The 24,937-nt window shown below is 45.0% G+C and overlaps 1 protein-coding gene across 1 annotated transcript; it reads left to right on the plus strand.

The window, feature by feature from the left end:
- Window positions 1–1,933: 1,933 nt before the first annotated feature.
- LOC122940594 (trypsin-like) lies at window positions 1,934–23,960 on the plus strand. The gene is made up of 5 exons (XM_044297237.1): window positions 1,934–1,976; window positions 7,488–7,638; window positions 9,028–9,281; window positions 13,266–13,402; window positions 23,811–23,960. The coding sequence occupies exons 1-5, from the start codon at window positions 1,934–1,936 to the stop codon at window positions 23,958–23,960; spliced, it is 735 nt and encodes a 244-aa protein (XP_044153172.1).
- The last annotated feature ends 977 nt before the right edge of the window (window positions 23,961–24,937 follow it).

Raw genomic sequence — 24,937 nt, forward strand, 5'->3', positions numbered from 1 at the left:
GAATTGGTTAGTCAGAGTAGGAACCGAGCTGGGGAGCTTCCAAGAAAGGACGTGGATTTATTCAATGATAGGGTGGAATTTTGTATTAGGTCAAAAACGGATCAGTCCGTGCCCGGTTCGATGTCTTAGGGAGTTTGGGCGGGAGAGGTTGGGGGGTATGGACCGCTGTTGGTTCATGAGGATGGGTTGTTTCTTTCTTGTTTCCAGTTTATTGTGCTACTTTGAGCTTGTTTAAAAGGGTTAGATAGGGACCCCTTGTTGTTTGGGGGTCATTCTTCTCAGTTCGGCGTGGTAACTGAAGCGGCTAGGAGGGGGTTGGGGGATGATGTAATTTGTTGCATTGGTCGATGAAAGTCTATCCGGTTCCGGTCCTATGTCAGGCCTGTGTTGTTATAAAGGGGCTAATGGTTGTTTGCGGGGATGGGGAGCATGTTGAGGGCTGTTTTTTGTTTATGTGTTGTATTTTGTGTTCCTTGCAGGTGGTTCAGCGTGCCTGGTGTGGATTATGGGGCACTCTTACGTGTTCTGGGTAGCGTTGCGAGCAGCAGTCAGGATAGACGGAAGACAGTTGGGTTTTCTATGAGAGGTGGTGGTCATTCGCTGGGGATGAGAGGAATGCTGTGGAGTCAGGTTCTTACGGAGTTTCACAAGTTTGCAAGGTTAATTACGTCCCCGGGGGTCTGGGTGTTGCATGTAGGGGGAAAAGGTTTAGGGGTGTGCCCCTTTCGAGAGCTCACAAAGGATATTAAATTTGATTTGCTGCGTTTGTGGGTTCAGTTTCCAGGAATGGTGACTGTCTGGTCGGATATGGTGCTGAGTAAGCAATGGAGGGACGCTAGGTCAGTGGAGAGGCTGAACAAAGCGAGGATAAAAGTTAATAGGGCAGTAGGTCGTTTCATGGTGAGGAATGGTGGTATCGCGGTTCATCATAGGGAATTGGGAGCGGGTGAGGGGGCTTTTTGGAGGGGAATGGAGTACATCTGAATGCGGTGGGTATTGACTTATGGTGTTAAGGTTTACAGGACGGGATTGAGTTGGCTTTGCGGGTGTGGCAGGTTGCAAGGAGGTGAGGTTTCACCCCCTTGTGTCATGGGCAGTGGTGGGTCCTTGGAGTTGGTGGTTATGGTGGCTCTGGCGTGGTAGGGAGGGAGCCAAGGGAGCTCTGGACTCCCTAGGTATTAGATTTTGGGGGTGATATGGTTGGTATCTGCCCACATTTGTTGCCCATGGTTACCGGTTTCTACCTCTGAGCTGGTGTTTATCGGCTAGAGGTAATTTAATTGAGGGGTGGGGCAGTTACCCATCAGGTTTACGGGGCTCCAAGGACCCTCTCCGTGCTGTCATGTTTTTCTCAGCATTCTTTGGTGTTCTTGGGAAGGTTCTTGGGCGGGCCTTCAAATGGGAAGGCTTTAGGTTAGTTATTATTTATGTTATTTATTGTATTTATGTTATCTACAAAATGACTGCTGTGGCCAATAAAATCCACGTGCGGAGTTGTATCTTTATTTGATTGGGAATGGGGGAGATTGGGAGGGAATGACTCGACAATACAGGGAGTGCAGAATTATTAGGCAAGTTGTATTTTTGAGGATTAATTTTATTATTGAACAACAACCATGTTCTCAATGAACCCAAAAAACTCATTAATATCAAAGCTGAATATTTTTGGAAGTAGTTTTTAGTTTGTTTTTAGTTTTAGCTATTTTAGGGGGATATCTGTGTGTGCAGGTGACTATTACTGTGCATAATTATTAGGCAACTTAACGAAAAACAAATATATACCCATTTCAATTATTTATTTTTACCAATGAAACCAATATAACATCTCAACATTCACAAATATACATTTCTGACATTCAAAAACAAAACAAAAACAAATTAGTGACCAATATAGCCACCTTTCTTTGCAAGGACACTCAAAAGCCTGCCATCCATGGATTCTGTCAGTGTTTTGATCTGTTCACCATCAACATTGCGTGCAGCAGCAACCACAGCCTCCCAGACACTGTTCAGAGAGGTGTACTGTTTTCCCTCCTTGTAAATCTCACATTTGATGATGGACCACAGGTTCTCAATGGGGTTCAGATCAGGTGAACAAGGAGGCCATGTCATTAGATTTTCTTCTTTTATACCCTTTCTTGCCAGCCACACTGTGGAGTACTTGGACGCGTGTGATGGAGCATTGTCCTGCATGAAAATCATGTTTTTCTTGAAGGATGCAGACTTCTTCCTGTACCACTGCTTGAAGAAGGTGTCTTCCAGAAACTGGCAGTAGGACTGGGAGTTGAGCTTGACTCCATCCTCAACCCGAAAAGGCCCCACAAGCTCATCTTTGATGATACCAGCCCAAACCAGTACTCCACCTCCACCTTGCTGGCGTCTGAGTCGGACTGGAGCTCTCTGCCCTTTACCAATCCAGCCACGGGCCCATCCATCTGGCCCATCAAGACTCACTCTAATTTCATCAGTCCATAAAACTTTAGAAAAATCAGTCTTGAGATATTTCTTGGCCCAGTCTTGACGTTTCAGCTTGTGTGTCTTGTTCAGTGGTGGTCGTCTTTCAGCCTTTCTTACCTTGGCCATGTCTCTGAGTATTGCACACCTTGTGCTTTTGGGCACTCCAGTGATGTTGCAGCTCTGAAATATGGCCAAACTGGTGGCAAGTGGCATCTTGGCAGCTGCACGCTTGACTTTTCTCAGTTCATGGGCAGTTATTTTGCGCCTTGGTTTTTCCACACGCTTCTTGCGACCCTGTTGACTATTTTGAATGAAACGCTTGATTGTTCCATGATCACGCTTCAGAAGCTTTGCAATTTTAAGAGTGCTGCATCTCTCTGCAAGATATCTCACTATTTTTGACTTTTCTGAGCCTGTCAAGTCCTTCTTTTGACCCATTTTGCCAAAGGAAAGGAAGTTGCCTAATAATTATGCACACCTGATATAGGGTGTTGATGTCATTAGACCACACCCCTTCTCATTACAGAGATGCACATCACCTAATATGCTTAATTGGTAGTAGGCTTTCGAGCCTATACAGCTTGGAGTAAGACAACATGCATAAAGAGGATGATGTGGTCAAAATACTCATTTGCCTAATAATTCTGCACTCCCTGTAAACTGGTCAAGTACAGGCCAGGCTTAGGGCTGCAAGCCTGGGGGTAGACCAGGCATGACAGAGGCTTGGAGGGAGTGGAGTTTTTGGGACCTATGGGTTATTTGGTGGAGCTGGTGGGGGATGCACTAGGGGAGGGGTATAGGGTTTATAAAGGGTAGCAAGGGTGAGAAAGGGGCCATCTTGTGGGGACAGCAGATTTGCAGAAGCCCCCACCCACCCTTAGGGCTGCGATTTGCGTGAGATGGTCTGGTGTTCTGGCGTGATGGAGGTTTTTTGGGGTTGGGCCGGGGTGGTTATGGGTGGATTTTAGTTTGGTCAGGGACTGGTTTCTTGTCATAGCAGACAGGGCAGTGGTGGATCCTTGGAGTTGGTGATTATGGCGGCTTTGGCATGGTGGGGAGGGAGCCAAGGGAGCTCTGGACTCCCCAGGTATTGGATTTTGGGGGTGATATGGTGGGTATCTGCCCACCTTTGTTGCCCATGGTTACCGGTTTCTACCTCTGAGCTGATGTTTTTTGGCTAGAGGTAATTTAATTGAGGGGCCGGGCAGTTACCTGTCAGGTTTACAGGGCTCCAAAGACCCTCTCCGTGCTGTCATGTTTTTCTCAGGGTTTTTACGGTGTTCTTGGGAAGGTTCTTGCGCAGGCTTTCAGGTGGGAAGGCCTTGGGTTGGTTATTTGTTATTTATTGTATTTATGTTATTAATAAAATGGCTGCTGTGGCCAATAAAATCCACGTGCGGAGTTGTGTCTTTATTTGATTGGGAATGTGGGAGATTGGGAGGGAATGACTCGACAATACGGTGGTCATGGTATAATGCACAGATATTTCAAATGGTAAATTTAAACTGGTTTTTAAATTAAAACTAAATGTACAAATGTAAAGCACTTGGAGCAGAATGTATGCTATCGGTATGCTGACAATGAGCCTATGAACTGTGGAAATTTGAGGTTTAGAACAACATATATATCTGTTCATACAGTGTACAGAAGAAAATGTGTTGCAAGCAGTTGTAATAAACACACAACTGGGTGGCCAGTTCCTGACTCCCTTATTCTCTGTACATGCCCCTCTGAATATGCTTTCCCTGATTTTATGCCCTAAAATATCCCTATTATATTTTCTCATTATTGCTCTGTCCTCTTCCTACAGTGTTCATTTCACACTACATTAGTGGCTTGTGTCTGTAATAGCTTTTTGTTAGATACTGTCACAACACACCCCTCCAGGTCATAAGCTAAGCACAGAATGGCATTCTATGATGTTTTCAGCAAAGGACCTTCCTTTAGCCTGCCTCTGACTGGTTCAGGTTGTCTGTAAGCCTCAGAGCCAATGAGGGAAAGCCCTTCCCCATAATCTCTCCCAGTGTCATGTGATTCTCTATCTTTCTCCCTTATGGTCAAATTTTCACACTAAAATAGCAATGGGCACTGTTTTCAAGTAATTCATCCAAAGCAAATTGCAAAATGTATGATTAATTTGCCGAAAGATTTTTTATTTTTTTATTTGTAACAAATACATTTTCTTTTTAGAATATATTCACACATCTCTATCCCTGACACATTCCTTTATTGTCCCAACAATGATGAAAAGCCACCCTGACCTAGATGTAGCAAAACAGGCCCAAACCCCCCCCACCTTTCATGGATGGTATTAGGTTTTTATACTGAAATGCAGTCCTTTCCTTTCTCCAAAAATAAAGTTTTTCATTTAAACCAAAAAGGTACATTTTGGTTTTATCCCTCCACAAAACATTGTTCAAATAGCCTTTGGCTTGTCCATGTCATCTATAGCAAACTGGAGACGGGCAGCAATGTTCTTTTTAGAGAGCAGCGGCTTTCTCATTGTAATCCTGCCATGAGCTCGATTGTTGTTCAGTGTCCTCCTAATGGTGGACTCATGAACATTACCACTAACTAATATGAGAAAGGCTTTTAGTTAATTAGAGGTTACCTTGGGTTTCTTTGTGACTTCATCGACTATTAACAACGTACAAATAGCTATGTGGCTTATTACCTTACTCGACTCAGATTTTTTAATTAACACATTATAAAATTTAACTTTTATTGATGTATAAAAACTGTGAGTACTAAATAAAGTGTTTTAAAATTGCCGCTGAGTCAGTTTGATTATTGTGATGAATGCCTGGAGTAAGTTTGTGTACTCTCCTCACCTCACAGCATTAATATTTAATGCTCTGCCCTAGTAGTCAGTTGATCTCTAACACACTGAACTGACTACTAGGGCAGAGCTTTGAATATTATTGCTGTGAGGTGAAGAGAGTGCACAACCTTACTCCAGGCATTCATCACAATAATCACACTGACTCAGGGAGCGGCAATTTTAAAACACTTTATTTAATGCTCACAGTTTTTATACATCAATAAAAGTTACATTTTATAATGTGTTAATGACTAATCTGGGTCAAGTTAGGAAATAGGCCACATGGCTATTTGTATGTTGTTGAGATAATACCTTTACCCAGACAGGGTCCGTTTTTGGTTATTCATGGACTATTACACACCTTCCATGATCTTTATTGGTCGAATAGTCCTGTCTAGGGTAGTAATAGTCTTGAATTTCTTCCATTTTTACACAGTCTGTCTGACTGTGGTTTGGTGAGTCTAAATTCTTTAGAGGTGGTTTTCTAACATTTTCCAGTCTGATGATCATTCATCAACAAATCTTCTGAGGTGCTCAGAAATCTCCTTCATTTGTGCCATGATACATTTCCATAAACTTATAGTGAAGATCAAACTTTGATAGGTCCCTGTTCTTTAAATAAAACAGATCGCCCCCTGGCATGCCCTGCCCTGTGGGTGGTTTGAGGAGATCTGTCAGAATTGCTGCACGTGACTCGATCTGATAGTTTGCTTGTTGTGGGTTTGAGCACAGTTCCACCTTCTCCCAGGTGGTGTTCTTTTGGTGATTAGTGAAGCTATTTGTACCTCCCTTTTTCCCTATAGCCTTTGCAGGTCATAGTTCTACCTTGTGTGAGCTTTGGATGCTTGGTGGATCGTCTGCTCCTTCTCGTATCAGATAAGTCTTTTCCCTTCTCTTTTCCCTTTTGGTTTATGTTTGGTCTAGGCCTCTAGTGGGGACGCTAGCGCCTTCGGTTGTCATCCCATTGAATGGAACTTTTGCCTCTCATACACATGTGTTATTAGATTATTTTCCTCAATAAAGAAATTACAAAGTTTGAATATTTTTTACCTATTTCTTTGATTTGCTAATCTTTATCTTCTTTTAATCTGAATTGGTATACCATATTTTTCGCCCTATAAGACGCACCGGCCCATAAGACGCACCTAAGTTTTTGAGGAGGAAAATAAGAAGAAAATTTATTTTGAACCAAAAGGTGTGCTTTTGGTGGGTCTTGAACTAATAGTGGTCTGTGAATGACACTATTATGGGGGATCTGTGGATGACGCACTGTTATGGGAATCTGTGGCTGACACTGTTATGGTTGATCTGTGGATGGGACTGTTATGGGGGATCTGTGGATGGCACTGTTATGGGGGCATCTGTGGATGGCACTGTTATGGGGGCATTTGTGGATGGCACTGTTATGGGGGCATCTCTGGATGGCACTGTTATGGGGGCATCTGTGGATGGCACTGTTATGGGAGCATCTATGGGTGGCACTGTTATGGGGGCATCTGTGGATGGCATGACACTGCTATGAGGGGGGATGACACATATATAGCATCTTATGCTATGTGTCATCTACAGATCCCCCATAACAGTGTCCCTATGTAGTGAATGAACCCCAATATATTCATAAAGTGGGAGGAGCAGACACGTGACGTAGTGAGTTACGCTGCCGCCCGGCCGACCTCCTGCCTGCTACGGAAGATTTTAGTAAGTACTACAGGCTGGATTGCACATGATTTATATAGTTAAACATTGCCTACAGGTTAGATATGATTACTACAGTGAGCGGGGCCCGGTGTAATAGAATACAGTGACTGGACCGGGCCCCGCTGCCATTACAAAACCAGATGCCGGCCCCCAGCCCCTCCTCCCTCCCCGCTGATACACCCGCTGACTGTCGCTGTGCAGCATCGTGGCAGCGGTGTATCAGTGTAAATTGCAGCATTCGCCCCCATAAGACGCACTGCCATTTTGCTCCCACTTTATTTTGGGGGGAAAGTACATCTTATGGGATGAAAAATACAGGTATGTCAAATTTATTTAGAAATATAGAAAATATTGTTCACATTATAAATATTCTGTTACATATTTTATGCTTTATTACATACAGAATGTTATGTTATTTACAAAAGTATTTTTGACATATAACATTATATTTAATGTTATAGTATCACATATTATATTTGGTGACTCATATTTCACTTGTATTCTTTTTCAGTTGCCTTTGAAGATGATAAAATTGTTGGAGGTTATGTCTGTGCCAAGAACTCTGTCCCCTGGCAGGTGTCCCTAAATGCAGGCTATCACTTCTGTGGGGGGTCTCTGATAAACAGCCTTTGGGTGGTCTCTGCTGCTCATTGCCACAAACAGTAAGTGAGAACTACGGTAACATAACAAAGTAGATAATAATAACTTACCATCTATCCGTCAGATTGTCCAAATTTATCATTATCACTCCAGAGTATGTGTATGAGGACACAATTAATTTTTAGCTATCTACCTACCTATCTACTTTTATTATTATTTTATAATTTTGACACCCAGTAACTATACAGTGTGTGATTCTGTCATCTTAAGCAAGGTTCTCTCTTGTAGCTTGATGCCCTTAGATTGTTTCCATTAACTTTCCTCATGGGTGGGGTCTGAGAAGGGATTAAAAATCAAAGCCATGGTAGACATCTTCTACAAGGGATGCAAAGGGAGGGAGAAGTTGTAAATAAAACATGGCTAATTTACAGATGTAAGGATGACCCCATAACAAAAACACAGCCCCCCCACTGGTTCTGTTTAACACTGGACCACATATTTTTTTCAATAATAGTTTAAAAAGTATTTTCACAGTAGTTTACCCCACTTGTTCACACTCCTTCCATCCTTGATGGGAAACAAAATCAGCATGACCCTTGAGCTGGTTTCTTGCTTCCTTATCTGGCAATATTACATTGTTTGTGAAGATGGTGCCAACACAATTTGACACTGCCCATGAGGAATGTTACCCACCCATGAGGAATAGGTCTAACTTAAACTGTACCTTTCCAAATGAATAGTATCAGCCTTAAATAATAAAAAAAAAAACTGCTTACTATTCACAGAAGAAAAATGTCTAATTGATTTTTTTATGACACATAGAGGTTGATAAAAGAAGCATGACCTTTGGGCAAGTTGATTTTATTACTAGCTTATATTTTAACAGGTTTTAGAAATTTACTCAAATTTATTTAAAGGGCTGGAAAAACATGGCTGCTTTCTTAAACCCCCCTCCCTCCCCCCCCAAAAAAAAAAAAAAATAATTAAAGGGTTTATCCTGGAAAATATATTGATGAATGACCCATCCTCAGGACAGGTCATCAATATCAGATTTGTGGGGGTCCGACACTTTGGCCCCCCCACAATGAGCTGTTAGAAAAGTCTGGGTGATCTGTGAGCTCTGCAATGTCCTGTGATGTCACTGTACATTGGTCAAGTGGTCTAGTTGCAGCTCAGTCCCATTCAAGTCAGTGGGGCTGAGCTGCAATACCAAGCACTATACTTGTTACAGCGCTGTGCTTGGTAATCTGCCAGGAGGCCACAGTGCTCATCAGAGCTCCGGTGAGCATCGAGGCTTCCTGAAATAGCTGATCGGTTCTGATGCCGGGACTCCGACCTTGCCCCCAAAGGTATCCATAGACTTTAATCTGGACAGAAAATCAATGTATCAACTTGATAACAGTTTTTTCTGTACATTCATATGTAGGTAATGGCTATGCTGTTCATTACAGGAAAGTAGAAGTGAGGCTGGGAGAGCATAACATTGCTGTAAGTGAAGGGACCGAGCAGTTCATAAGCAATGCCAAGTCCATAAAACATCCCAGGTACAACTCCAGAACCCTGGACAATGATATTCTCCTGATCAGGCTGTCCTCTCCCGCCACCCTCAATGCCTTTGTCAACACTATCCCTTTGCCCTCAGGATGTGTCGCTGCCGGATCCAGCTGTCTGATCTCTGGCTGGGGTAATACCCTCAGTAGTGGAAGTAAGTTTATGAAACTTTAGAGCTACAGGACATCCGAATGCATCAACTATTCCAAAAATATATAGTATTGTCCATTTGTACATAGAAATGAATTGTATTGCACTACATCCAGAGATAGGTCCTAGAAATGTGGCCACCAAAATGGGGCCATCACCAAGGTCAGTGCTCTTATTTTGGATAAATAATAAATATAGTGCTAGGTCCATGACATTTTGAAAAGTTGTCCACAAATCCCATTATGTTTGAAAGGGGTTCTTGCAGAAACAAATTCATAAAAAAAGCCACAACAATAAAAAAGAAGCCATACTCGCCTCCGCCGATCCCCGGCTACTGCTGTTTCAATGCTGCACTATTCCCTGATTCTTTTTCCATTTCAGCTTGGAATTGAACAAGATTCAGAAGAGAAATGCTACAAAACGACTTCTTAGTCAACCACTGAGCTGGGTGCATGCTAAGGCCAGTGGCAAACCTTTACTACTGTGTCCTCAGGGGTGCACCACCAATGAGGCCAAGTGAGGCGATCGCCTCAGGCAGCACCAGGTAGGGGCAATGGAAGGGCCATGGGGAATGAGCGCTTCCATTGTGGCAAAGGGATTAGGTTAAGAAATTGACATTGGGAGCAGACGCCATTTCAGTTTTCGACTCAGGCAGCATAAAAGCTAGGTGCACTCCAGTGTGTCCTGCAGAGGCAGAGGATCAGGGGAGTTGTGTAAACAGTGGCGTACATACCAGGGTCGCAGTTGCGACCGGGCCCGGCACTCCAGGGGGCCCGGCCGCCTGTGGACCCCCCCCAGGCCGCTGGCAGGGCTCCCGCTGTACTCAGATGTAATGGAGCGCTCTGGTGGGGCCCGGCATGAAGTACAGTGGCAATTTCGGGCCCCATCAGAGCGCTCCATGCCACCATTACATGTATAATATGGGGGGTGGGGGGGCACGCACTCACACACACAGGGCCGGCAGTTCCGTTTCTATAGTGAAGCAGGGAAACCTCTCTGCTCCCTGCTTCACTGATCTTCAGAGCTCAGGAGCTCCCCCTGCTGGCCCCAGATCGCGCTGCTGCCTGTCACTGTGGGAGGAGACCTAAAAACCCGGCAAGCTGCCTACTCTCCTCAGGGAAGAAGGTAAGTATGTAAGAATTTTTTTTTCTAATGCTGCAGACTGGGGGCAGGGGGGCAAAGGGGCAGAGAGGCAGAGGGGCAGGGGGCAGAGGGGCAGAGGGGCAGAGGGGGGGGGATTGATGGGAACAACTAGAGTGAGGGGGCACAAAAGTTGGCATCTCTACTGAGGGGCACCTAATCTGCCATTACTAATTTGAGGGGGCACCTAATGTGGCATAACTACTGTGAGGGGGCACATATAAAGGCATAACTATGAGGGGGCACATATGAAGGCATAACTACTGTGACGGGGCATGTAAGGCTACTTTCACACTAGCGTTCGATCGGATCCGATCATATTAATGCAGACGGAGGCTCCGTTCAGTACGGATCCGTCTGCATTAATAACTTAGAAAAAATTCTAAGTGTGAAAGCAGCCTGAGCGGATCCGTTCAGACTTTCAATGTAAAGTCAATGGGGGACGGATCCGCTTGAAGATTGAGCCATATGGGCTCATCTTCAAGCGGATCCGGTCCCATTGACTTACATTGTAAGTCTGAACGGATCCGCTCACCTCCGCACGGCCAGGCGGACAGCTGAACGCTGCAAGCAGCGTTCAGCTGTCCGCCTGTCCGTGCGGAGGCGAGCGGAGCGGAGGCTGAACGCCGCCAGACTGATGCAGTCTGAGCGGATCCGCTCCATTCAGACTGCATCAGGGCTGGACGGAGGCGTTCGGGTCCGCTCGTGAGCCCCTTCAAACGGAACTCACGAGCGGACCGACGAACGCTAGTGTGAAAGGAGCCTAATCTGGCATAACCAATGTGAGGGGCACATATGTGAGCATATCTAATGTGAGGGGCACATAATCTGGCATAACCACTCTGAGGGGACACATATCTGGGCAAATTTACTTTGAGGGGGCACATAACCGGGCATAAATACTGTGAAGGGGCACATAATCTGGCATTATTACTGTGAGAGGACACGTAATCTGGCATAACCACTCTGAGGGGGCACATATGTGGGCATATTTACTTTGAGGGGGCACATAACTGGGCATAAATACTGTGAGGGGCACATAATCTGGCATTACTACTGTAAGGGGCATATAATCTGGCGTTACTAGGTGAGGGGCACATAGTCTGGCATTAATACTGTGAGGGGGCACATAATCTGGCATTACTACTGTAAGGGGACACATATTTGGCATAACTACTATGAGGGGGCACATATCTGGGCATAATTACTGTGACGGGAACAAAGGTGGGCATAACTACTGTGAGGGGCCACAAGGTGGGCATTAGTACCGTGTGGTTGCACTTAGGGGAAATGTCCTAGATTACCCTGCTATGCATTCGCATGGCTCAGTCTTAAAGGCCAGCACAGCGCCCCCTGCTGGTGATTTCACAGGGGCAGTCACCATCCCTTCCTTATGTGATTATTCTTTTTTTCTCACCACAGGGACCTTGTTCTGGATCCAGCAGACATCACGCCGACGCCAGCGACACCCTGGATGAGGTAGGACCAGATTTTATTAGGACTAGGTGAGTGTAGCCATGCATTCGGCTTAGGGCTCTTTAACACAAGCGGATCCCGTGCGAGGAATCCGCTGCGTAAATGAGAGCCAAGCCCCGTTCCGGACAGCAGAGACACAGCATTAACATGACTGATTATGCTCTGTGCCTCTCTGTGATCTCTTTACTACAAAATCACAGAGACATAAAGTTGTCACCGTGATTTTGTAGTAAAAAGATCACAGTCAATCATGTCACTGCTCCGCGTCTCTGCTGTCTAGAATGGGGCTTGGCACTCAGTCACGCCGCGGATTAGCCGCACGGAAAGAGCCCTTAGTAAAAAAAATCTGCCGGTTCTTTGAAAAAATGTTTGCACTGTGGCCCATAACACTATAGTTACACAACTGGTAGGGGAGGTAGTGGGGGGGGGGGCTAGGAGGCAGGTTGGGGGGGGGGGCGACGGGGAGGGGGCCCCATAGATCAGTTTCGCACCGGGGCCCCATGGATTGTGTGTACGCCACTGTGTGTAAAGTTTCTTTCTTTCTTTTTTAGCATGTCCAACTCTCTTTTTTTAACTCTCCTTGAAAACCCCTTTAAATACATTTTCATTTTACAGTATGTACAAAATTCTGTTAATGAAATACAGCCTTATATGGCCTTATGCACACAACCGTTGTTTGGGTCTGCATCCGAGCCGCAGTTTTTGCGGCTTGGGGGCAGACCCATTAACTTCAATGGGGCCGCAAAAGATGTGGACAGCACTCCGTGTGCTGTCCGCATCCGTTGCTCCATTCCATGGCTCCGCCCCAAAAAATATAACATGTCTATATATAGGCCGCCTGTTCCGTTCCGCAAATTGCGGAAGGCACACGGACGGCTTCTGTTTTTTGCGGATCCGCAAAAAATGGAACGGTCGTGTGCATGAGGCCTAATAGTCAGATTGCTGTTTGGAAATTCTTACATTTCCAGAATTTTTTCAAACTAAGTAACAAAAAAGTGTATTTTTTTTTTTACTTAAGTTAAACAGATAATAATAATGTTGCATTGGATGGAGAACTTATTCTTGAGCTCAATGGCAGCTGTACAATTATCTATGCTGCAAGCTCCCCCTAGTGGTGGCTGCAGGTAATCCTAGTGAGTTTATTTAATACTATGTCTACATAGCAGATTTGAAATACTAAAAACAATGGTATACAGAAATACAGCATCATGAAAGTCATCAGCACACAACTGTGGGTCTATTTAGGGTAAAACATATAAAAGGTGGACATTCACTTTAAAAAGCCAGTTAAACCATTGCATGCAGAGCTTTTTGTGCAGTACAATATCTAGGATGATGCACTTATCGCTATTTGTATTTTCTATTATTTTAGCTAACTACCCCGATCTGCTGCATTGCGTGGATGCTCCAGTCCTGACTGATGCTCAGTGTAATAACGCCTATCCCGGAGAGATCACGGCCAATATGATCTGTGTTGGCTACCTTGAAGGAGGGAAAGATTCCTGCCAGGTAACCTATCTCACCATCATAAACCCTCTAGAGACCACAGCAAATGGCCCTCTACTAGAGATGAGCGAATCGATTTGTTACTACGAGGTGTTGTCCCTGCTGCGGATGACGCTCCCCTTGCAGCTTGATTGACAGGGGCGGATATCTTTGCCAACCCTTATAATCTAATGTCTGCGCTGTGACACAAGTGCAGAGGCTCTGCTTTTGCGACTGGAGCAGTGATTGTACATGCACCATTTCTCTTTCTAGTAGCGGCACATGAAGCCAAGCATAGCCTCTGAATTTGCTTGCTACTCAGAGCAGCGGCACAAGCGGAAGAATATCAGGGTCAGCCAATCAAGTGGCAGGGGGAGCATCCTCAGCAGCAACTCGTGTTGATGGGACAAACAAATTCTTACGAATCTATTTGCTTTTCTCTCCTTTCTACCTAGAACAAAAGTATTACTCCCATCATGTATTGAAGGGGTTTTCCGGGCTCTTAATATTGATGACTTATCCTCAGATCGGCGGTGGTCAGATCGGCGGTATGCCGTGCGCATGTGTCATCTCCTGTCTCTAACAAGGAACCACTATAAGCCTCAAGGCCTCATTAGTTCACTTGACCCAGATCTATGTAAAGCACTAAAATGTAACTTTTATTGCTATGTTTATTTAAAAAAGTGTGAGCCTAGAAAAGTGTACGTCCTGTTCACTGCAAACAGCATCTGATGAAGGTATGCTGCTTATTTGTGGTGGAGATATGCACTCTCTCCTACACACTTCCTGCGCTGACACACGTAAAGAGCCAAGGCTCTACTCACTGGTTCTGTCTATGACGGGTTAGCTACCTAGATGATTAGCTATCACTAGTGTTGAGCGAATACCAGTTCGGTTTGAGCATCGCTATGCTCGGCACATGACGGTACTCGGCCAAGTACCGCATGTGCTCGAGCGCAATGCTCGAGTCTCCTCCCCGCACGTTTTGCGGCAGCTAAGCAGCCAATAAACATGCAGCTAAGTACTGCCCTCACTGTAATGCCAGTAGCCATGTTGTCTACTGCCATTACAGTGATTGGCTGGCCTGAACGCGTCATCGGGTCCTATATAGCACCCGATGATGCGTGTTTGGCTCATTCTAAAGCCTCTTGCACACGAATGTGGCCGCAATGCACGATCACCCACTGTGGGGCAGCCGCAGCAGATCACGGACCCATTCACTTTAATGGGTCCGCGATCCGGCGTTCCGCAAAAAGATAGGAAATGTTCTATCTTTTTGCGGAACCGAAGTACCGGGCGAAACACCACGGAAGCACTCTGTCGTGCTTCTGTAGGGTTCGGTTCCGTGCTTCCGTTCCGCACCATCATTCTGCATCTCCCAATTTGCAGACCCATTCAAGTCAATGGGTCCAAGTCCGTGATGTGGAATGCACACGGATTCGAATATGCTGTCCTCAATATGGCAACGGGACACCTAAGGTCGTGTGCAATAGGCCTAAGTCAGGGAGAGCTGAGGAAAGGAAGGGACAGAGAGTGTAGGGAGTGTAATCGAATATTATAAGTGTACGAAAACGTTTCAGAGATCCAAAAGTCCTTTTAAGGACTATTGTGTGTGACAGCAGCAATATATATTTTTAGCACATCCTGCGCTAAATACTGTGTAATAGGCCCCTGCGGACTGTTAAATTATCCGCGCCACATCTCCTGTTTAAAGTGTGTGCATTCCTAAAATATCAGTGACATCCAGTGCAGTTTTTCCGTAGACACTGCAAACTGTGACATTACCTGTGGTACCTGTCCAGTATAAAGTTTCCTCATCAAAAATACTGATGTAACCTTTTTTGCGCATACACTTCCAAATCCTACACTACTGTACGTGTGACAGACTTTCAAGAGTATATCACATTTAATATGCAGAAGGCGAGCAATAGGGGACAGGGAAGTGGTCGTGATGCTGATGGTGCACGCAGTGGCCGTGGCCCTGGGCGCATTGAAACTCTGCCTGCTGCCAGAGCACAAGAAAAACAATCATCCACGATACCGAGCTTCATGTCCCAGTTTGCAGGGTGGCGCAGGACACCACTCTCGAAGTCAGAGCAGTGAGACAAGGTGGTCGGTTGGATTGCAGCAGATAATGCTTCCAGTCAGTTAAGCACCACCCAGTCTTCCACCAAGTCCAGTCTCAGTAGCCAAGAGTCTGGTCAACACAATCCTGACCCTGATCCTCCTTCCTCCCACTATTTACAGTGTGGCCAAACAAGTGATCCCACACTCGGATATTCCGAGGAGCTCTTTTCAGCGCCATTCCTTGATTTGGACCTCTTGCCAAGCACGCTTGAAGAGGGACATGAGATCTTGTACCCTGATTCCCAGCCTCTTGAGCATCCACAGTCACAAGAACATGACGGTGGTGAACGGCAATTAGATTTGCTGTGAATGGGGTTCCGTTATCATAACTGATTCTGACTGGGTATCCCCACCTGGGAATGATTTCTTTACACAATATTTTAGCTACAGTTTTTGCATCCTCTTTTCTTACCACAAAAGCCTCTGGCCACCTGCTGAACCTGTTAACAATTACCAAAATAATTTTTCACCCATTTGTTGCTTTTGGCATGTGTGTAAAATCAATTTGCAGTTCCTGAAATGGTCCTTGTGGGGGCCGTAAGTGTTCATGGTGGCCTACTTTCTTCCCCATAACATTGTTTCTAGCACAGGTGAGACATCTTGAAATACTTTCTGTAACTTGCTTTAAATTCTCTGCACAAAATCTTTTACTTACCTCCTCAATTGTTTGTTTGAGTACTTTGTGGCCTAAACCATGTATTTGGAGTATAAGAATGGGGGCTAGCGTCTTTGGTCAACCCTTGGAGCTCCCAGTAAGTGATGTCTGCTGACCTTATGCAATGAGCCGGACCGTGGTACGATGGCCAATGATGCAGTGGGTCAGAATATGTGTATATAAGTTTGTGGTTTGTTCGTGACGCCAATTGCAGCTTGCACAGGTACTGTAGCAGGGCCTTTTAAGATGTTATAACTCACGTAGCAGGTGAGGAATGCCAGAGGGGGATAATGTCTCTGTGTAATGCCAACGGTGTCTCCTACCTTGGTACGGCTGGACTCCTGGATCCTGGCTCACTTGCAATAAAATGAGTGTTGTTAATAGGAGTAACTGAGGAACTTTGGTAGCAGTAAATGAGATCCAGACTGAAGATATAATCCAACTTGTCTTTACTTAATAGCAGCAGTGATCCATACAAGTTACAGCATAAATCTTTAGGTCCCAGCAGGTATAGGCAATGTATAGCAGGGATCAATATCTCTTCTGCTTCTATACTATGTGCCTGGAGAATCTGGCAGGTATTTATCTTCTGCTCTGTCTATCTTCTGCTTGGTATGGGCCTGACTAGCTGAATAGGTATTTGGCTTCTCCTGGACTTCTCCTGGATATGTACTCACAGCTTGGCTCACAGGGAATGCTTCTTCCTGGAGGCTGGAGGTGGCTGCTTTTCTTGTCCACAGTCGAGGCTGCAGGGCTCGGACTGGGAAGAGTGATCTTTGGCCTCAGCTGAGGCAAAATCCTGTTTCTGAGAGCTCCTACCAAGCAGGGGTAGCTGGTACACTACCTAGAACATCCTTCTCCTCCCCATGAGACAGGACATGGGACCAGCCCACTTCTGCTCACAGAAAAGGGGGCTAAACCTGGAATGAACTATTCCAGTCTAGAAATACTAAACTGGCTATGGACCTGATCACACATTGCTGCCACCTGCTGGTGTACAGGGAAATTAAAGCATAATATAAAACAGGCCTAGAAATATATTAAATGACATTAATGACAATATACTCGTATAGACGGACAGTAAAATTACACTTAACATGTTGTAGCAGCGAAAGAAAGTTTAGTAACAAACTTCGGGATGTTACAGTTGCAAATGTTTGGAGTTAGGACAACATGATGTCATGTATGCGAGGTTCCTCTTATCTGTTTGGTGCAAGCAATGCTCAGAGAGTAACAGGGAGGTGCTAGTGAATTTCCAAGTGACACGTGTCTGTCTTCTTTGTAGTGTCAACATCTGGTGGGATGTGTTTGCATGCTGTAATTAAGAGCATTCTTGAACACTGCAAGGAAATTAAGTGCATTGTCTCTAGAGCCTGTATAATCAATGCCAGTGAAAGTTCCTGATTCCTATAGCAAAAAATAAATATATATATATATATATATATATATATATGGAAAAGATGGCAGCACCAATAACCAGGTAATACGTTGGGTGCTAAGTCCAAGGGTGTAGCTCCTTACCCAATAAAATAATCCAAAAACTGGACAGCACATCCAGTAGATTATATAATATATATAATATATATCAGATAGCAAAGTTATGAAAAATCCCTCTTAACTGTCTCAAGAGGTTGGTGATGAGGATGAGACACAGTTGGCAATCACTGAGGTTGTGGTTAGGTCAGCAAATCAGGAGGATGATCAGAGTGAGGAAGTGGAAGAGGAGGTGCCACACCAAATGGGCCACACCAAACAGGGCTGCAACTGTTCCCTGGAGCACCCCCTTGCAGAAATCTCCCTTGCCAAGGGGTAAATGTTCCGCAGTCTGGCGCTTTTTTGAATAAAGTGCAGATGACAAAAGAATAGTAGTTTGCAACCTGTGCCATACGAAAATGAGCCAGAGTGTGAACAATAGCAACCTCACCACCAACAGCATGATCCGCCACATGGCATCCAAGCACCGTAATAAGTGGGACGAACGCCTGGGTCCACAATCTGTGTCTGCGGGTCACTCCACTGCCTCCTTTTCCCCTATGTTACGTGCTGGCAAATCCCCTATCGAAGGACCTTCGTAAGCACCATCAGCGACCACTTCCGTGTCCCAGTGCAGCGTACAGATGTCCTTACCCCAGGCCTTTGAATGCAAATGAAAATACCCAGTTGCCCACCCACAGGCCATAGCACAAAATGCGCAGCTTTCCAAATTACTTGTCCTGGAAATGTTGCTATTTAGGCTAGTGGACAATGAGGCCATCCGCAGCCTGATGTCGGCAGCAGTCCCGCGTTACGCAGTCCCCAGCTGTCACTATTTTTCAAGGTGTGCCGTGCCCGCCTTACACCAACATGTGTTCTGTAACATCACATGTGCCCTGACCAACGCAGTTACTGGGAAGGTCCACTTAACCACGTCCACATGGACAAGTGCATTTGGTCAGGGACGTTACATTTCCCTGACGGCAGACTGGGTGAATGTTGCGGAGGCTGGGATTGAGTCATACCCTGGGATGGCACCAGTGCTACCGACGTCAAGGATTGCGGGCCCTATGTCAATCAGGGTTTCCGCCAGCACCTACGTTAGTGGCTCCAACCCCCACTTCTCCTCCTCCGCCTCCTCCTATACTTCCACCTCCGAATTATCTATGTGCAGCACCAGTCAGTCTTCAGTTGGTAGCTGGAAGCAGTGTAGCACTGCAGTGGGGAAGCGGCAACAGGCCGAGCTGAGGCTGATATGCTTAGGGGACAAACAGCACACCGCCGCCAAGCTGTAGCAGGGGATAGGAGACCAGACTGATGGTTGTGTCTGAATGGTTGTGTCTGATAATGGCCATAACTTGGTGGCGGCTTTGGAGCTCGGCAAGCTCAGACATATCCCATGCCTAGCCCACGTCTTAAAGTTAGTGGTTCAACAGTTTTTCAAAACCTACCCCAATTTTCCTGAGCTACTGGTGAAAGTACACCTCATGTGTGCACATTTCCGCAAGTCATCGACAGCTTCAGCCGGTCTGTCAACGCTGCAGCAGCACTTGAAATTGCCAACTCACCGGCTGTTGTGTGACGTGAGCACGCGCTGGAACTCGACGTTCCACATGTTGGCCAGGTTTTGTGAGCAGCAGAGGGCAGTAGTGGAATGCCAGCTGCAACATGGTTGTTGATTTTCCAGTCAGCTTCTGCTATTCACAAGCGAGGAGTGGGTATGGATGTCTGACCTCTGTGAGGTTTTAAGAAACTTTGAGGAATTAATACAGATGGTGAGCGGCGATAATGCTATTATCAGCATAACCATCCCACTTCTGTGTCTACTCTACTCAAACGCTCTCTGCTCACAATTAAGGACAACGCTTTGCATATGGAAGAGGTGGAAATGGAGGATGCCATTATACAGGGTGATAGCCAGACCACCCTGAGTTCGTCTTCTCAGCGCAAATTGGACGATGAAGAGGAGGAAGAGGATGAGGAGATTGATAGTGATCCTCCTGATGACGACAGCGAAGTCTTTTCTGTTGGTATTCTGGCACACATGGCTGACTTCATGTTAGGCTGCATTTCCCACGACCCACGCATTATACACATTTTAGACAACACGGATTACTAGTTGTTCACCCTTCTGGACCCCCGCTAAAAAGAGAACTTCTCATCTCTTATTCCTCTGGTGGAGAGGACAAGCAAAACGGTGCAATACCAGAAGATCCTTGTTGAAAAATTGCTCCAAAAATTTCCATCTTACAAAGATGGTGGCAGAGTCCGTAGTTCCTTGGCCAACCAAAGAGGGGAGATGAGGGGAACACACAGCAGTTCCAACAGAGGCAGGGCAACACTCTCCAAGGCATGGGACAGTTTTATGACACCCTGCCAGCATCCTCACCCTGATGCGCAGTCCACTGTGACGAGGAGAGAAAAATTTTGGAAGATGGTGAAGGAGTACATAGCAGACTGTGTCAGCGTCCTCAATGATGCCTTACAACTACTGGATGTCAAAGCTGGACACGTGGCACAAACTGGCGCTCTGTGCTTTGGAGATGCTGGCCTGCCCTGCTGCCAGTGTTTTGTCTGAGCAGGTATTTAGTGCTGCTGGTGGCATTATAACAGATAAGCTTATCCGCCTGTTAACTGAAAATGCTGACAGGTTGACTCTTATAAAAATAAACAAGGCCTGGATTGACCATGACTTCTCGACTCCACCAGAGGAAAGCGGCTGAACATAAAGGCACTTTAAATGTGTTGTTTATAATGTACTGAATACACTGTATTCCCATGCACCCCTTCCACCACAAACAAGGGTATATGGTTCAATCTTCCTTTTCTCATTCTCCTTCTCCTCTTCCATCATATCAACATGCGTATTCATTGCATATAATGCCCTCGTGTATATGCCCTTCGCATATAATGTTTTACAGGGTCAGATCACCTGCCGGCTCTCGCATATAATTTTTTAGAGGGTCAGCTCAGCTGCAGGCCTTCGCATTAAATTTTTTAGAGGGTCAGTTCACCAGCAGGCCTTCACCTAATCTTTTAGGCCTCGTTCACACTTCAGTGTTTGGTCAGTGATTTCCATCAGTGATTTGTGAGCCAAAACCAGAAGTGGAGCCTCCACAGACATGAGGTAGAAGGGAAAGATCTGCTCCTGTTCTGTGTTTAGAGTTGCACCTGGTTTTGGCTCACAAATCACTGATGGAAATCACTGACCAAACACTGAAGTGTGAACGAGGCCTAACTGTGTCAGCTCACCAGCAGGCCTTCCCCTAATCTTTTACTGTGTCAGCTCACCAGCAGGTCCGCACATAAAATCTTTTACATGGTCAGCTCACCAGCAGGCCCACGCATCAAATCTTTTACAGGGTTAGCTCACCTGCAGGCCCTCACCTAATTATACCTAATAAGTAATTTGCTCGCATGCATATTTGCTTGGATGTGGTAGCCATAGTTGTTTCTCAGGCTCCCTCTCCGTAATCGAACCATAATATCCCCGTTACGCATGGTTTGGGCTGAAAATAACATTGAAAGTTGATAGGGCAGACATTCGAATGGATCATCGCCGTCACAGGGACATGCGATCGGGCCCAGGTTATCTAGAGTCACCAAAGCGGCAGTGGCCCTCGCCCATAGTGTTTTAGATGGTCAGATCAGCAGGCCCTTGCTCAAAATGCTTTTGAGGGTCACCAGCAGGCCATCAATCATAATTTTTCAAGGCTGTGTATGATGTTATGTGTAACAAAGATTGTATTGGAGTGCCAGTTCCTTGTAATTTTTGGCAGCCCTTTCACTTAGTGCATAGGCTTTATGAGTGTAGGAGTCCCACTACCTGAACAATTGTACCACAATGTGAATGAGGCCCTCCTTTATGTGATATACAGGTTGTATCGGAGTGCCTCTTCCTTGTAATTTTTGGCAGCACTTGCACTTTATATACAAGTAAATACCTAAGTCTGCCCCCCGACATGTTTCGTCAGTGACCTGGCTTCCTCAGGGGTAACGGGCAGAATTGAAGGCGCTCGCCGCCAATGAGGTACTAATAATGATGGATTGGAAAACAAGCCAATGAAAGTACCCCAACATCAGCTGTGACACGTCTGACAGGCATTGTTTATATAGCCCGGTGTCCGTGCAACAGACTCTACGTAGGTAAAACAATACAAGAATTTAGATGTCGCATCAGCCAACACATTAGTAGTATCAATACGAAAGCGGATACCGCTATATCGAGACATTTGAGATATTTTCATGCTGGGGATCCTAAGTGCTTGTCTTTCTGGGGCATCTGTAAGAAAACACTTGGCGTGAGAAATGGAGACTTGGGCAGAATCTTACTGCAGAAAGAAACCAAATGGATCTACAGACTAGATAGTCTGAGCCCAAAAGCGCTAAATTAAGGCTTCACTTATTCTTCGTTTCTTTAGGCCCTTGTTGTTAAATTATATGAAAATTACCAAATAACTGTTAATTTGAACCCTAGTGATCCATTCTAGGCCACTGTCCGCCTTATGAGAGTCACTTCTCACATTCTTTTTGAGGTATTGGTACTGATGAGGTAATGATCAGATACTCCACTCCGGCTTTGAAGTGACAATCATGAAGCGCTAATGAAAAAAGTATCCTTGATAATGTAGATATATTGTTTTATACACAGATAATAGAACACCATCCTTCTTGTCCGATGAATCCAAGCTTGTAAGGACTAACGTAGGGTAGTGTTTCATTTCCCACTTACTTTTCAGTCTCTGTATATCCTACTGTGGTGTGGAATATGTGCAACAGAGTACTTGATATCTGATTTCTAATTTCACTATGTCACCTTTTTCCCCCTCTTTTTATATATTTCTTCCTTGATAATTATGTTGAGCACACCCTATATTTGGTTTCTGTCACAGAGCGTAAATTATGTATAACAAATCTCAGTTATTTGAAGTGCATGTGATATACCTCACAATACTATCTGCTTTGCTCTATGAATTGAAATCCACAAGATACACCTTAGGGTCACCATAGGGTCACTTATTTCAAAGTCCAGGCGCATCCCGACGCCGCACAGAGCATGCGCGGAACAGCTCTTGGATTCTTCTAAGTCTGTGCGCATCTCGACGCTGCGCAGAGCATGCGCAGTACAGCACTTGGCTCCCTGCTCGCAGCACCTGACTCAGGCACCATCTCCGCTACTCTGATTAGCCATACGGCGATATAGGAGGGATTTCAAGCACGGTATGTTGACAAGGCTATTGGTGCCTATAACCCGACTCACCTTTTCACAGGTGATGTTGGGGTACTTTCATTGGCCTATTTTCCTACCCATCATCATTAGTACCTCTTATATACCTCATTGGCGGCGAGCGCCTTCAATTCTGCTTGTTACCCCTGAGGAAGTCAGGTCACTGACGAAACATGTCGGGGGGGTAGACTTAATAGGACATATAGGTAGTAAGATTGCAATTTCAGCTAGCACTCGAACCTTGTACGTCGAACTTGAAACCCAAGTTTGCTCATCTCTAGTCATCAATATTAAAAGCATGGACAACCCCTTTAAGGAGAGTTTAATGTATCCGGTTTTGGGAGGTAAGAAGGACTCTTAAGTGCATACCAACATTAATAAACTACACTACAGGTGAACAATGCTGCTATAAAGATGTAATCAACACTATGGTGAGTCAGATCAAGCAGTTTTGCACCTCTACCATTTACCTGAACAGTAGAGCCGTCTATTCCACTTCTTTACTATGTCAAATGCTTCACACTAGGAGTGACCCATCTGGCATCTACGAGATATGGAACTATAATGATATAATTCGATTTAATAATATAATTGTAATTGAAGATTTAAAAAAAAAAGCGTGATATTCTACAGATGTGTCCTTCCTTGCCTTCCTGTTGGAAAAAATAATAATATGATTCTGTGATGCATTGTTGGGAGTTATTTATGCTGTATGTGTCTATATGTGGCCACCCAGTGGTTGTGATGTGAGCAGCCCCATTTTGATGTTTTGCAGGTCAATATTAATTCTTCCCTTTGCCCATCCACATTCCAGTCCATAGGAGGACATGGCTGACATTTTCATTTATATTGTCCATAGCATAATTCCTATTGAGTAATGTAGACCTGACAAGTCAATTTTCTTCAATGTTGTCTACTGGGAACCAAAGTGACTTTTTCTTATTCTTCAGGGTGACTCTGGAGGACCTGTCGTATGTAATGGAGAACTGCAGGGTGTTGTCTCCTGGGGATATGGCTGTGCCCTGAAGGACTACCCGGGAGTCTACACCAGGGTCTGCAACTATAATAACTGGATTCAAGACACTATTGCTGCAAATTAAATCTTGTACTTCTCACTGACCTCCTGTTTACTCCTGTCTTGAATATTTCAATGAACAATAACTCTGCTGAAGATCTGTGAACAGTCATATCATTTCAAAAACTCTTATATTACAAATAGATGCTGTTATATATTGTCTCTATGTGCTGTACATATTGTACAATCCACAGAGATAAAATGCCACCACTAGGTGTCACTGTATGTTATCTTACTACCTGTGCCTGGATAAAAGACACCATATTCCTTTAATTAGCATATTCTCTCCAACAGCACACCATGTGGTCGGAACTGGAACTGCAAATAAAAGTTATACCATCATTTTTGGGGGAATTATTAAGAGCATTTCTAGCTGTAAGGTGACAGCGTTCATTACCAAATGGCTCCCACTATGATCAGGGTGTTAGAATATTACCTCCTACATGAAGTAACCAAGTTGCAGGGGTGTGCGCGAGTGTGGGTGACCTGATAGGTGCAGTATTCGGTATTCAGGGTTTTGAAGCTTCTGTCTGATGGCGGTTGAGATGCCCTTGATGTTGACGGTTTAGCAATGCAAGGCAGGGTTCCCGTGGTCATGACGCCAGCACATTGTGGTGCAAATGAAGTGCAGGAAGCAATGACAGATTCTTTACTGAAGAATTCAAATACAGACAATTCAGGATGGGTCTCACTTGTTATGGACCGGCTGAAGTTAGACAGGAATGCAGTCTCAGATGTTACAGGACTCACAGCTGTACAGATAATCATAGGCCAAAAGACTGCTTACCTCTACAGGTCTTTCTCTTCACCTCTCTATGTTTTTTTTTATAATTACATAAAAAAAAATATCTTATACTTCCTCACATTATACAGGATTTTGTCCCTCTATAAAACTTACCCCCTGCCCCCTAATTACTCTCCCCATCAATGCAAACCTTTTTATTATCTTATCTCTCATAATTTATCTACCCCTCCAAATCTTTCCCTACCCCATTTACCACC

This window comes from Bufo gargarizans, chromosome 6 (assembly GCF_014858855.1).
Source record: "Bufo gargarizans isolate SCDJY-AF-19 chromosome 6, ASM1485885v1, whole genome shotgun sequence".
Classification (NCBI taxonomy): domain Eukaryota; kingdom Metazoa; phylum Chordata; class Amphibia; order Anura; family Bufonidae; genus Bufo; species Bufo gargarizans.